Source organism: Apodemus sylvaticus, chromosome 19 (genome assembly GCF_947179515.1).
Source record: "Apodemus sylvaticus chromosome 19, mApoSyl1.1, whole genome shotgun sequence".
In the NCBI taxonomy this organism is placed as follows: Eukaryota; Metazoa; Chordata; class Mammalia; order Rodentia; family Muridae; genus Apodemus; species Apodemus sylvaticus.
The window spans coordinates 41,844,652-41,859,713 of NC_067490.1; the positions used below are offsets into that span (position 1 = coordinate 41,844,652).

Sequence of the window (15,062 nt, forward strand, 5' to 3'; positions counted from 1 at the left end):
GGCCCATTAGCTGCCTTGTTAGCACCTTCCCTCCCACCACACAAATTGCATTCAGATTTAGTGAGGATAGAGCCAAACTTCTAGACACAGAAAATACAAGAGACACAGAAAATGCTAATACACTTGTACATTTGCATCTCCTGCTGTCTCAACCCCCACTATGTCTTCACAAATCTCTATTGACCTAATGTTACTAAAGATACATTGTTATAGTGTTTATGTCTCCAGGGCCCTCATCCTGGATGCCTCTTACCTAGCAGGCAAACTCCATACTTTTGTATTCTTCAAGAAATAGATTTAATGAACATATCTTACACATACTTGGAGCTAAAGTTCTAAACTGGCTTCTTTACACTTATTTCCACCCCCTTAGGTGGCTGTTTTTGACATGTTATATTTGACTGTAGTGTAGACTCTATAACCACCTACTTGGAGAGACCTTTAATCTGTAATTTATGTAGTATACAAACAATATTTCTGTGAATTTTCTCTATGCATGCTAATTACTCATTGGTATTTATTCACAGAGATAAACTAATATAACATGCCGGGGTTTAGTGTTTACTAATTTTATTACATAGAATTTTCTAGAGCCGTAGTTATCAACCTATGGGTTACAACCCCTTTGGGGATAAATGACCCTTTTATGGGGGGTCTCCTAAGACCATTGGAAAAGACAGATATTTACATTACAATTCATAATAGTTGAGAACCACTGCTCTAGAAGAACAGAACTAATTATATATATATTTATATAATATTTATACTAATTATATATAATTTATATATACGTATAAATTTCCCCAATCACCAGTAAGCTAGGCCCACAATTTTTTTGACATTTTTTTAAATTTATTGATATATTTATTTACATTTCAAATGATTTCCCCTTTTCTGGACCCCCACTCCCCGAAAGTCCCATCAGTCCCCTTTAGGCCCACAATTTTTGAAAACTACTACTTACTTCTTTCAAAGGTTAATCTATGGTATATATGAAGTGAGTAGTGAGTACATGTGTGTGTATTATATATTATATTATATTATATTATATTATATTATATTTTATATTATATTATATTATATTATATTATATTATATTATATTATATTTATTATATATATAAAGAGGATTTATTAGGTTTACCTACCTACAGGCTGTGGTCAGGTTAGTACAACAATGGCTAGCCCCCAACAGATAGGCAAAGACCCCAGCAATTGTTCCACCCATGACCTAGATGTCTCAGCTAGTCTTTGGTCTATGTTACTGTCCCCAAAGAAGCTGATTCTAATACCAGCAAAGCGATGCCTCAGGAACAGGGTAGATAAACTTGCCATTGCCAGCGAAGCGAGGGCAAACAAATACAGAAGCTTCCTTCTGCCATGTCCTGTTGTGTCAGCGGCCTCCAGAAGGTGTGGCCCAGATTTATGGTGGTTTTTCTGGCCATAAATCAAGATTTAGGGTGGGTTTTCCCACCTTAAATAATCTTACTAGGAAAAATCCCTCACGGTGTGCCTAGCTACTTGGGTTTTAGTTAATTCCAGCTGTAGTCAAGTTGACAATCAAAATTAACCATCACACTATTTCAAAGCAAAATACCATAGGACTCTTAACTAACACAAGACTTTGTTAAATGTTAATATACCTGCAGAGTAAAGTAAGGACAACTTCCATGGAGTCCTGTGTGCCTCAGATTATTCTAGAGCAAAGGGTCTAGAGAGGAGTTTTCATTTTTGAAGTAACCATGCCTTCCCAATAACTCATTAACGCATCATTGGGAACAATTAGAAAGAAGCTATTTGGGACTAGATAGAATGGCTTTTCTTTCTTAGACCGTATTACTTCAAAAGCTACTTTGAATTATTATTCTATCTCACTTCACATATGGTAATTTCTCTTTTCATTTACCAGATCCCAGTTTGCCATTCGTCTGAAGACCCGTTCCTCACACGGGATGATTTTCTATGTCTCAGACCAAGAAGAGAATGATTTCATGACTCTGTTCTTGGCCCACGGTCGCTTGGTCTTTATGTTTAATGTCGGCCACAAGAAACTGAAGATTAGAAGCCAGGAGAAATACAATGATGGATTGTGGCATGATGTAAGTTGAAAACAGAGAATAGTGCTGTCAGCAAATATTACCCACTGCCCAGTGGCTTAGCACTGCACCAGTTCTATACTACTGGCCTGATAGGAAACACAGTGTTAAAATTCTGTGCACCCAAAGTTCAATTTCAAGAATTTATTTTTAATTATTTTACTTATTTTTCTATTTAATTTAATTAATTAATTTATTTAAAATTATTTATTTATGTTATGTATATGAGTACACTGTAACTATCTCCAGACACACTAGAAGAGGGCATCAGATACCATTACAGATGGTTGTGAGCCACCATGTGGTTGCTGAGAATTGAATTCAGGACATCTGGAGGAGCAGTCAGTATTTTTAACAGCTGAGCTATCTCTCCACCCCACCAATTTCCATAATTTATTAATTGCTTATTTTAAAATTTTTGAACCATATTTTTAGATAATCACATGCTAATTGTAATCTTTGGGGTTTGGGAATGGCTACACGAACCACTCTGACACCCATCTCAGTCAAATAGGGATGGTTTATTGAACACCACGTTCCAAGACTGACTGCCCAATTAGGGACATAACTCAGGCTGGAGAGCTGAACCATGACCCCAAGTTAAAGTCCTACAAGGCTTTTTAAGCCTGAGATCTACGAACATTTACGCCAAGTTATTCCACCAATCAGGATGTAGGTACAGGGGATTTCCTTAGGAACATGTCTTTGTTATACATTTATCCTGCTCCCATCATTGAGGTATTCAACTGAGGCAGGGGACTTGCCTTGTCTAATACTCATGCCTTAACTTGCCAACCAGGATGTCAGTAGCCCATGCACATGTCTTTTTCTGCAAAGAAGGATGTCAGCTCCCAGGGAGGTCCTGGGAGCATGAACTTTACTCAACCACTACTCCAAATGGAAGTCTTATTTTAAATAGTTTCTTATATTGATGTAGGTGTCTCTCTTACATTGGGGGTCATCCCAGGGACAGCATATATAAGTAAATACCAGAAAAGCTTATACACAGATGCAAGAAGTGCTGCTGGGTGGTTGGTTCGGGTCCAAGCTTATTGTGAGTAACTGTACAAAGCAGTTCTACTAACTTCCATTGCAATTGGTTTCCAAAAGCACAGAACTTAACAGAATATGTAATCAACTTGGGTGTGAAAAACTTTCCTAGTATCAGCAGAAACAGCTCAGGAGAACGTTTCCTTGTAATGGCAGGCTAGCTGGGTAACAGGTTCCTTGGCCCTAACATTTTACCTAGGCTTTAACATTCTATCTAGATCTTAATATTTTGCTTGTACCTTAACAATAATCATTTTAATCAAAGGCTCAATAACCAGCATGAGCTAAAATTTGGATTTTTTTTTAAGATTTATTTATTATTATATGTAAGTTCACTATAGCTATGTTCAGACCCACCAGAAGAGGGCGTCAGATCTCTTTACAAATGGTTGTGAGCCACCATGTGGTTGCTGGGATTTGAATTCAGGACCTCTGGAAGATCAGTCAGTGCTCTTAACCGCTGAGCCATCTCTCCAGCACCCTAAAATTTGGGTTCTAATGAATGTTTTACTTTTCACCACTCAGCAGTAAGCTACGTTCAAAATTTTTGACAACTATTACTGATTTCCTTTCAGAAGGTAAACTCTGGGAGCTATGAAGGGAGTAAACAACTTGGGAAGGCCAGGAGTGCCTACATACTGGTGGTAACCTGTGGGAATGGGATGGAAGAATACACTGTACAAGATGTGTTACAGTTAACCGTAGAATGTGGCTGGTCAACTAGGAAGAGCTTCCTAAAGAACCATGTCAAAAATGGAACCTGTACTCAGAAATTAAAGGGATAGCTGTTTGGTCATTCTATCTAGAGATTTAAAAAAAAAAAAAAAAAAATAGAGGGACACTTGCTCCAATGCATGAAATGGTAAACCCAAGGAGATGGGGGCGTGAAATGCCGCAAACATAAAGCAAGGAGGACCTAAAAACAGTTTGCAATAAAGGCATCTGCTCTAGGACAAAGACCAAGGAATAAAGTTTCTGGTATCCCAAGAACAGGAGAACCAAAAGCTTACTGAGAGGAAGAAAGAGAGTCCCTAACCTTCCGAGATGGGCTCACGTTTTTTTTTTAAAACTTTCTGTATCTTCCCAGAGCATTTCAATACCAGAGTTGGGAAAGTGGACAACACAACCCTCCCCCAATTTGGGGACGTACCTACAACAAGCTGTTTTTCTCCTTTCTATCCAGGTGATATTTATTCGCGAGAAGAGCGGTGGCCGACTGGTCATTGATGGTCTACGAGTCCTAGAAGAAAGGCTTCCGCCTAGTGGCGCTGCCTGGAAAATCAAGGGTCCCATTTATCTGGGAGGAGTGGCTCCCGGAAGGGCTGTGAAAAATGTCCAGGTAAGCCAGCTGTGGCAAGGCTGAGCCGCGGACCCCTTGAACCGGAAGCACACTGATTCCACGTCCTCGTTTTTACAGAGTCGGAACCTAGTAGAAGTGAAGCAGTTTTATTGCAGAAAAGAGAACCATCCTAGGCTGACCTGTAGGATTCCTTGCCTGCCCTGGAGCATTTCGACTTTTAAAATAGAAATGGGGTGAAAAAAGTTTAATAGGTATAAACTGTCCAGAAACATGTCTCCAGGGGGTTTATTAGTTCTGCAAGTCCCTATAATATTACTGTAAAGCTACAGTGAGACCAGATAACAAGTCATTCAGCTATATTACTGGATGTAAAAAAAAAAAAAAAAAAAAAAAAAAAAACTTCAGCTCAATTAAATTCAGTTCCATTTTTTCTCTTACAATTGCTAAATATGCACAAAATGCACATGTAAGTGGAAGAATTGAGAATATAAGAAAACATTTTTGTAAATCAAATTATAGCTAATACCCGTTTTTAAAGTGTTTCCCAGTGAGAAGAAAGTATCAAAGGACTTAACTTACCTTAAACACAAAGGTAGATTTGATTTTATCACAAGGTCAGTACATTGTTAAGATCCTTTGGCAGAGCCGGGCCTGGTGGCTCACGCCTGTAATCCCAGCACTTGGGAGGCAGAGGCAGGCGGATTTCTGAGTTCGAGGCCAGCCTGGTCTACAGAGTGAGTTCCAGGACAGCCAGGGCTACACAGAGAAACCCTGACTCAAAAAACCACAAAAACAAAACAAAACAAAACAAAAATGGTTGGGCTGGAGAGATGACTCAGCAGTTAAGAGCACCGACTACTCTTCCAAAGGTCCTGAGTTCAAATCCCAGTAACCATGCAAAGCAAGATCTGACGCCCTCTTCTGGAGTGTCTGAAGACAGCTACAGTGTACTTACATATAATAAATAAATCTTTTTTTAAAAATGCATTGGCAGATAAGTAGGGAAGGCGGTTTACATTATAATTAGAATTGAAGTAAACAGCCAGTTCTTCACTGTTGTCTACAGTGACCCGAGTGTCACGTCTGTAGTAATGATAAATTCACAGTTGCGTTACAAGCTAACGATGCAGATCGGCAAACTTCCTGCGGTTGGCATAGTGCTTTCATCCACATCCGCGATCTTGGACCCAGCCGGATTCCTGTAGGAAAATGAATGATAATACGGTCTTCAACTAGAAAACCGCAATTGCAACTTATTAATACAAAATCCCAGCTTTGATGAATTAGTTAAGGAGCACTGTTGCCCCTTGAGAAAGCTAAAATGAACAAGGGATGACTCGAGTACTCTTACTTTCCCATGGTGCATGGGGTGCCGAGCAAGGGGATTTTAAGTAACTTCATCTTCTTTCAGATTAACTCCGTCTACAGTTTCAGCGGCTGCCTCAGCAATCTCCAGCTCAACGGTGCCTCCATCGCCTCCGCTTCTCAAACGTTCAGCGTGACCCCTTGCTTTGAAGGACCAATGGAAACAGGAACTTATTTTTCCACAGAAGGAGGCTATGTGGTTCTAGGTAACAGTGATGTGATTACAGTTAGCCCCACCTAAATTCCAGTTACAGCATGCTCCCCAGTGCATCTCGTGAAGAATGTGAGGGGGGCTGGGAGAGGTAATCTTGTCATTAGAAAGAGTAGCACTGCCCTCATGTGAGCGGGTTCTCATTTCCTGAAGATTACATTGCTCAACATCAGAATGCATTGTTATAAACTCCTAGCCCTTCTTCACCTTTCTCTCTCTCTTCTCTCTCTCTCTCTCCCTCCCTAACCCCGCCCCGCCCTGCCCCACCCTGCCCCGCCCTGCACACACATCCATAGCACCTCCCACCTCTGCAGTACAGATTCTACCATCACACTTTCCGTCCAGGACTGTGAGTCAAATAAACCTCCTTTCTTTGTAAATCAACACGCCTTAGGAATTCTGTTATAGCAACAAAACACACTAAGACAATGATATATGTTGAGAGCATTGAATCCAGAAATGCTCTTTTCCTGGAGACAGTTAACAGGGAATTTTAAGCTCACCGCTAAAATATAATAATGCCAAGCTTATCCCTGCCGGATGACCTCTTTCCTCAAGGACCACCATTACCCCCTTTACTGTTTCAAACCACATATGCAATACCAATCCTTGTTTGCTTTCCTGGGCTGAACTTCTGGGTGCAGAGCACCTTGACAGAGAACTTTCTGCGCCTTGGCCACCTTATTCCTCTATGTTTTCTTGAGTGTTAGTATGAACTATTGTCCCCACTAAAGGAAATTACACCCCCCCCACACACACACACCCTGAAGCCCGGTGCATGGCCCTGGGGAGACCTTATTCTGAAGATGTCCTCCCAATCATTTTTGCCCCAGTTCCTGCATTCAGCAGCTTTTATTACATGCAACATGTATGACTGTCGGTGTGCTGGATGATGAACTGAAATCATTCCAAAAGCAAAAGAAATCTCAGGAGCCTACACACACACACCATCTAACCCACAGCAAGAGACATATAAAGGATTAACCCTTCTTCTTCTTTTTTTTTTTTTTTCCGGTTTTTTCAAGACAGGGTTTCTCTGTATAGCCCTGGCTGTCCTGGAACTCACTCTGTAGACCAGGCTAGCCTCAAACGCAGAAATCCGCCTGCCTCTGCCTCCCAAGTGCTGGGATTACAGGCGTGTGCCACCACTCTCCAGCCTAGCATTGGAAAATTTTTAAGTTATTTATGAGGAAGTATATCAAGTAGACACTATTAAAATGCCTACATTCTGGGACTGGAGAGATGGCTCAGTGGTTAAGAGCACTGGTTGCTCTTCCAGAGGTCCTGAGTTCAATTCCCAGCAACCACATGGTGGCTCACAACCATCTGTAATGGGATCTGACGCCCTCTTCTGGTGTGACTGAAGAGAGCAATAGTGTACACATTTGCTTAAAATAGATAAATCTTTACCTCCATTTTACAAAGAGCCTTTAATTACTTGTATATAGGGGGGGGGGCGGGTTGTGTGCACATGAATACAAGTGCCAGAAGAATGTATTTGACCCCCTGGAGCTGGAGTAGCAGATGGTTATGAGCCATCCAATGTCAGTGCTAGTTAATCCACAGAACTGAGAGCCACTGGAAGTGTAGAATATGCTCTTAATTGTTGAGCCATCTGTCTGGCCCCACAGATATTCTTTTAATTTCCTTTTTTTTTAAATTGTGTGTGTGTGTGTGTGTGTGTGTGTTTGCCTGCATTTATGTCTTTGTACTGCATGCATGCCTGGTGTCAACACAATCCAGAAGAAAGTTCTGGATCCCTTGGAATTAGATGGTTGTGAAATGCTCTGTCCATGCTGGAGACGGAACCCAGGTTCTCTAAAAGAGCAGCCAGTGCTCTTAACCTCTGAGCCATCTCTCCACCAGCACCACCAGCACCTCCACCCCATATAATTCTAAATGAGCAATGTTTTAGCTCACCACAGCAACAGTTTCTGAATCCTAGCACCAGCTAATTTTTAAGTTAAAATTTCCTTATAATACAGTTAATCAGATCCCTTCCTAAATGGCTACAAAATGAAATCAGTCTTCCTAATTTGCACTCTGGAGCCCTTCCAGGCAGGACACCCCCCCCCCCATCTTCCATGTAGAACCACCCAGGCATACCCATGGGACCATCCGGAGCTGCTTCCTGGGAGCTCTCCAAGTTTTCCAGCCACTGTACATGGCTTCAAATTATAGTCTCTGCTCAAACTTTCCTACCCCCCTTTTGTAAAATTATATGTGTGTGAATGTGTCCAGATCCTATCCTTTCCCCAAACTACCCTTCCCTCCTTACTTTTTATTTATTATAGTGTGTATGTTATACGTACTATGTGTGTGCGTGATGAGGAGGGGCCACACAGCACAGCACATGTGTGAGATCACAGGACAGTCCTGTGGAGTTGGTTCTTTCCTTCCGCCTTTACGTATGCTCCAAGGATCGGCCTCAGGGAAGCTGGCTTTTGCAGCAAGTGCTCTACCTACTGGGCCATCCTGCCATCCCCATCCCTCTCTTAAAGGAGTAAATGGCGCTGCCGGCTGGAGCGCTGCTGCCTCTGAATTGTCATAGCATATAGAGTCCTTTTAGTACCGTCCTCACAAAGTCAGGCCAATGACTAGAAATTTTGCTTTCCTCTCTTGGTAATCTCTATTTCCTTCTGCAGATGAGTCTTTCAATATTGGGTTAAAGTTTGAAATTGCCTTTGAAGTCCGTCCCCGGAGCAGTTCTGGAACCCTTGTCCATGGCCACAGTGTCAACGGGGAATACCTGAACGTGCACATGAGGAACGGACAGGTAGTATCCTGAGAGTGAACGGTCTAGCCTGGCGTCTAACCTTGAGTGCTGATGTAAAGCAGCAGACGTGTCTCACAGTGTTAGCTCACCAGTCGTTCTAAAGGAAAAGAGAAGAAAGTTGAACATGAGTGCTAAGTGTGTGCAATGCGTGTGTTCACATTCATGTACCGGGAGTTTGTTAGAAAAGAGTCATGCGACTGTGGCAAGAATACCAGAAAGTCACCAACAACAGCATGGCATTTTAAGATAAAAATTAGAAAAAAGCTTTTTCAGCAGATAAAAGGTAAAATATGTCTACTTCCCAACATCCACGAGTGTGAAAGCATCTTTCTAAATGTTTATGTGCTTAACTCAGATGTGCATGTATGTGAGTATGTGAGTGTATGTATGTGTGAGTGTGCATGTGTTGAGTGTGTTATGTGTGAGTGTGCATGTGTGTGCGTGTGTTGTGAGAATGTGAGTGTGTATGTGTGTGTGCAAGTATATGTGCATGTGTGTATGAGTGTGTGTGCGTATGCATGTGTATGTGCATGTGTGTGAGTGTGTATGAGTGTGTGTGAGTGTGTGTGCATGTATATGTGCATATGTGTGAGTGTGTGTGTGAATGAGTTGTGTGGCTGTGGGTGTGAATGTGTGTGCATGTGTGTGAATGTGTGTGTGCATATGTGTGTTTGTGCATATTATTCTCAATTACCAGAAGTTTGCATTATGTTATAGTGAAATACCAAACTCACCCAAGATACTACTAAAAAACAGTCAGGAAGGTATGAGAATAAGTTTAAAGGAAAAGGAATATTTTCTTTATGCCTTGAACTTAATATAACTAAGTTTTATTTAGGTTCTAGTACATACAATTAGGTCATAAAAAATAAAACTTATCTGTCATAAGACCCTAAAATGAACACATGTGTATATGTGTGTATATATTTTTCTATGTATAATTACATATATATTATATATATATATATAACTCTTGTATTATATTCATTATATATTGGTATTATATATTACATGCCATATTAGTATATAATATATGCTATATGTTATATATATAGTTACCAGGTATTGAGTACTATTCTAAAAGATTTATGCAAGTAAATTGACTTAGATCTCCTATTCTCTCAAAGATGTATATAGCATTTTCACACTTACTTTACATCTGAGAAAAATGGAACAGAAACAGTTTGGTTTGAAATTCCATTCTCTTCACCACTATCTTTTATTTTTTTATTTTTGATTGAAAAAAATTTCCATTCAATATAGTTTGATCATGTTTTTCTTCTCCTTCAACTTCTTCCAGATCCTCCCAACCTCCCTGCCCACCCATTTTTATGTTCTCTCTCTTTAAAAAAAAAAAAAAAAAAGACAAAAATAAAAGTCAAAACAAACAATCAAAAGGTCAGTAAGACAAAAATAAAATGGCAAGAAAAATTGTTTTTTATAAGAATAAGTTGAATTTATTGTGGACTGGCCAACTTATGCTGGGCAGAGGGCCTGCCGCAGAGTGCCTTCAGGGTCTCAACCTGCTTCGTATAAACAGAACAGTCTGTAAACGAAGCAGACTCATTGTGTTACAGTTCTTACTATCCCACTATTGCTCTCCAGTAGTACTATTTTGTTCTCCCTCCACAGTTGTACTTACAGTATATTAATGTAAACTGTTTCTATCCCCTATCCAAGAGTGACCTCTTGTGTTCACACTGCAACTGTACTCATGTATGAGCATTTATTCATGATATTTCTTAGCTGTGGCAAGTTAGTTATGAAATTCAGTTTGCCCCTGATGGTAAGAAGTTAAGCTAACTTTGTAACATGCCTTGTCTTGGCAGGTCATAGTGAAAGTCAACAACGGTGTCAGAGACTTTTCTACCTCAGTAACTCCCAAGCAGAACCTCTGTGACGGCAGATGGCACAGAATCACAGGTGAAGAACTTGGAAGGTCCCCGGTATCACTTACAAGCCTGAGTCTGCACAGCACATGGAGACATGGAGGGTGGCGTCCTGGAAGAACTAGAGTGTAGATGACTAAAACGCTCTTAGCTGTTGAGCCATCTCTCTAGGCCCACAGTTCTTCTTTTTCTTTCTTCTTTTTTTAAAAATTATTTGTATGTGTTTGCTTGTCTGTATGTCTGTGCACCACAGGCATGCTTTGGTGTCCACAGAATCCAGAACAGGGTGCTGGATCCCTTGGAATTAGATGGGTGTGAACTGCTCTGTGTTATGCTGGAGATTGAGCCCAGGTTCTCTGACAGAGCAACTAGTGCTCCTAACCTCTGAGCCACCTCTCCTCCACCACCATCGCCTCCACCCTCGGCTATTCTTAATAAGCAATGAATATGAATAATAAAAGCATAAATATGAGTACTAGCAAAATAATGCCAGAATATGTCATGAAACTTTGGGCGCAAAACAAAACCCTAAAAAACAAAAACAAATAGAGTATAGTTTAATTGCTCCATTTTCTAAGGAAAATGTCACTCGGTTAATTATGCTTAGACATGATATTAGACATATTGCTGTTTTCAGTGAGAAGAGTATGGGGATTTTCGTTCTGGAATATATTGGTGTTGTGATAAATTATTTCATGTAAATGACACCCCAGTCTCACATGTAACCAGCCTTTGTTCTGCTTTTCAGTTATTAGAGATTCAAACGTGGTTCAGTTGGATGTGGATTCAGAAGTGAACCATGTAGTTGGGCCGTTGAATCCAAAGCCAGTTGATCACAGGGAGCCTGTGTTTGTTGGTGGTGTCCCCGGTAAGTGCTTCTGAGAATGTACACACTTCCGAATCCAGAGATCCAGAAAGAAAAAAAACCAGTAAGCCCTCACAATTGTTATGTTAAGAAGTGAGCCATATATTTTCATAACTCACATAATAATTCAAAGGATTTTATATACCATGGTCCTTAATAGGAAAGAGCAGCCAACTACTGAACTTGATCCCAGCACTTAAAAAAAAAAAGTAATGTACCGACACTTTAACTCTTCATTCAAGATTAATAACAATAAACTTATCACGCTCAACAAGCAATGTAATTCCATCCTGCTGTGTTTACTTCTCTCTTTCTTCTTCTTCTTCTTCTTCTTCTTCTTCTTCTTCTTCTTCTTCTTCTTCTTCTTCTTCTTCTTCTTCTTCTTCTTCTTTTTCTTCTTCTTCTTCCTCCTCCTCCTCCTCTTCCTCCTCTTTTTCTTCTTCCTCCTCCTCTTCTTCTTCTCATCCTTCCCCTTTAAATACCCTCTACACACACACACAAACACTACAGAGAAAATTCACTTATGAATGATAGTGCCGTAGGACCCGAGAACTTTGAGTATTAAAAGTTCACTGACAATCACTCCCCTTACACAAGAGGAAAGAATGCATGGTTCCCCTGCCCAGACATAGTCTGGACTGTGAAAACAGCTGCAGACCATAAGTTATGTCCTCCCATAGAATGGCAGTCCCTAAGAGAGGTTTCCAGCTGCGGGTCTGTAAACAGCTGCCAAAACGGCACCTCATTCAGGGTAGTGAGAAGGCACTTGTGGGCCACCTACAATTCCTTTATGCCCCTAGAACAGCAACCATTGCCTTAATGTTGAACACAACTGTTTTTATGTATTTCTCTAGTTTGGAAATGTTGAAAGTGAAAGCTAGAGATGAGGTTATAAAATGGAGATATTTAAGTTTTTCATCTGGAATGCTGTGAGAAACTTAATAATCTCCTAACTAGTTTTGTGTTTTGTTGTTTTGTTTTGTTTTACTGTGTCATATAAAGGTAGTCAATAATTTAAAAAGAGAAAAATCTACAGATAAAATCACACACATTTCCTCGTGTGCTCTCAAAGTAGTAATAGCCAAGTATGCCTCTCCTTTCTATGCTGATGTTTTCAGATGCAGCTGTGGTGGTTTGGATGAGAATGGCCCCACAGGCTCAGATATTTGAAAGCTTAGTCACCAGGCACTAATTGCAAAGGATTAGGAGGTGTGGCCTTGTTAGAGGAAGTGAGCCACTGTGAGTGTGTGTGTGTGTGTGTGTGTGTGTGTGTGTGTTTGTGTGTGTTTTGGGGGCAGGTGTCTCTGAGTTTTCTAAAGCCTGTGTCAGCCACTGTGTGTGTCAGCACATGTGTGTGTGTGTGTGTCAGCACATGTGTGTGTGTGTGTGTGTGTGTTTGTGGGGGGGGGCAGGTGTCTCTGAGTTTTCCAAAGCCTGTGCCAGCTACTGTGAGTGTGTGTGTGTGTGTGTGTGTGTGTGTGTGTGTGTGTAGGGGGCAGGTGTCTCTGAGTTTTCTAAAGCCTGTGCCAGCTACTGTGAGTGGGGGGTGGGGGGGAGAGGTGTCTCTGAGTTTTCCAAAGCCTGTGCCAGCTACTGTGAGTGTGTGTGTGTGTGTGTGTGTGTGTGAGTGTGTGTGTGTGTGTGTGTGTAGGGGGCAGGTGTCTCTGAGTTTTCTAAAGCCTGTGTCAGCACATGTGTGTGCGTGTGCGTGTGTGTGTGTGTGTGTGTGTGTGTGTGTGTGTGTGTGTAGGGGACAGGTGTCTCTGAGTTTTCTTTTTCTTTTTTTAAATTTTTTTTATTTTTTTTTTATTTTATTTTATTTTTTTTTTTTTTTGGTTTTTTGAGACAGGGTTTCTCTGTGTAGCCCTGGCTGTCCTGGAACTCACTCTGTAGACCACGCTGGCCTCGAACTCAGAAATCTGCCTGCCTCTGCCTCCCAAGTGCTGGGATTAAAGTCACCACTGCCCGACTATCTCTGAGTTTTCTAAAGCCAGTGTCAGCCACTGTGCATGTGTGTGTGTGAGTGTGTGTGTGTGTGTGTGAGTGTGTAGGTGTGAGTGTGTTGGGGGCAGGTGTCTCTGAGTTTTCTAAACCCTGTGTCAGGCCCAGTCTGTCTCTTCCTTCCTGCTGCATAAGGATCAGGATGTGAAGCTCTCGGCTCCTTCTCCAGCACCATGCCTGCCTGCACACCACCATCCTTCCCACCATTATAATAATGGACTAAACCTCTGAAACTGTAAGCCAGCCCCAGTGACAAAAGAATTAACTCTTTTATAAGAGTCGCTTTGGTCATGGTGGCTCTTCCCAGCAACAGAACAGGTAGACACCAGCATTACCAACAATGGTAACTCAGGAGCCAAAAAGCTCAGCTCAGCTCCTCAAAAGCAAACCCCCCTGTGTTTCCCAGGGCCACTCACACCAGTATCCCCCAGTCCTCTGCCTCTGCTCTGGCTGTGATTCTGAAATGAACTCTACTAAAGGCCACCATTGCACCTCATGTTATTACCTGTGAAAACTCTCTCATGTCAGGTCTATTTCTCCACATTGCTTCCTGTTGCTACTTTGTTTACAACCCAATTACTTGGTAAAAGAAATCTCAACTCAACAGTAACAATACAAGCTATATGCCTAGACTGGGCAGATCTCCCACTCCACTACTCTATCCCCATCTATATTCCATAGAACTTGCAGTTTCTCTCTGCAGCCTCTCCAGTAACTCCTCCCCCTTGGGGGAGGAGGACTCCTTTTCTCCTCTCCCAAACCCTCAGCTCCTCCCCCTTCCTCCTGCCCAATCATTGGCTCAAGCCTTTATTTGAAAAGTTAAGGTGGGGAGAAGGTTCACAAGGCAACTCCTCATCTGCAGCCCCTCTGAGGAGGAGAATCAGCATCAAAACACAAGCCCAGGGTTCTCCACAAGTTTCCTTCTTAGAAATTGTGGGATAGCTTCAGTTGTTTCACAGGTTTTCAGTACAAAGAGGATTAAATTAAACAAAGCACTCACCCATCCCCTTTGCCCTTGCCTCTGGTCTCCCTGTAGCATGTGAGACTGAAGTCCCTTAATATTCAGGATACTGCCTTTGTTCCAGACTGCCCCACAAGAACTTGGGGATTCAGTTTCTAGTAAATACTGCTCTTCCTTTCTCTGCTAGGACCGTCCCATGGAAACAGCTTCTCCTTCTCCTCCAACCTAGTTCCTTATTGATCCTTTGGCCTTATGTTTTCCTTCCAACCTTTCTCCCTAGGAGACACACAATACCACTGTGCCAAGCCTTCATTTGATCTTGGAAACGTTCTCTCTTAAAAGTCTATGTTAAGGGGGTGGAAGATGGCTCACTATTAAAGTACTAGCTGCTGAAGCACGAGGACTGGAGTTCAGATCCCACTACCCACAAAAGAACTTGGTGTTGTCCACAGCATGCATGCAACCCCGACACCGAGGGTAGCAGAGACGAGGGATCACTGGGTGTCAATGGCTCAATATCATAGCTGGATATGCGTGCTCAGGGTTTGA

General features: G+C 41.6%; 1 protein-coding gene across 1 annotated transcript in view; it reads left to right on the plus strand.

Annotated features, from left to right (window-relative positions):
• Lama4 (laminin subunit alpha 4) overlaps window positions 1–15,062 on the plus strand; it is a 149,630-nt gene that overhangs the window by 132,654 nt on the left and 1,914 nt on the right. The window contains exons 32-37 of the mRNA XM_052163517.1: window positions 1,909–2,098; window positions 4,329–4,484; window positions 5,857–6,016; window positions 8,667–8,797; window positions 10,627–10,720; window positions 11,435–11,554. Coding sequence (XP_052019477.1) covers window positions 1,909–2,098; window positions 4,329–4,484; window positions 5,857–6,016; window positions 8,667–8,797; window positions 10,627–10,720; window positions 11,435–11,554 — 851 coding nt within the window. The remainder of the gene's footprint in view (window positions 1–1,908; window positions 2,099–4,328; window positions 4,485–5,856; window positions 6,017–8,666; window positions 8,798–10,626; window positions 10,721–11,434; window positions 11,555–15,062) is intronic.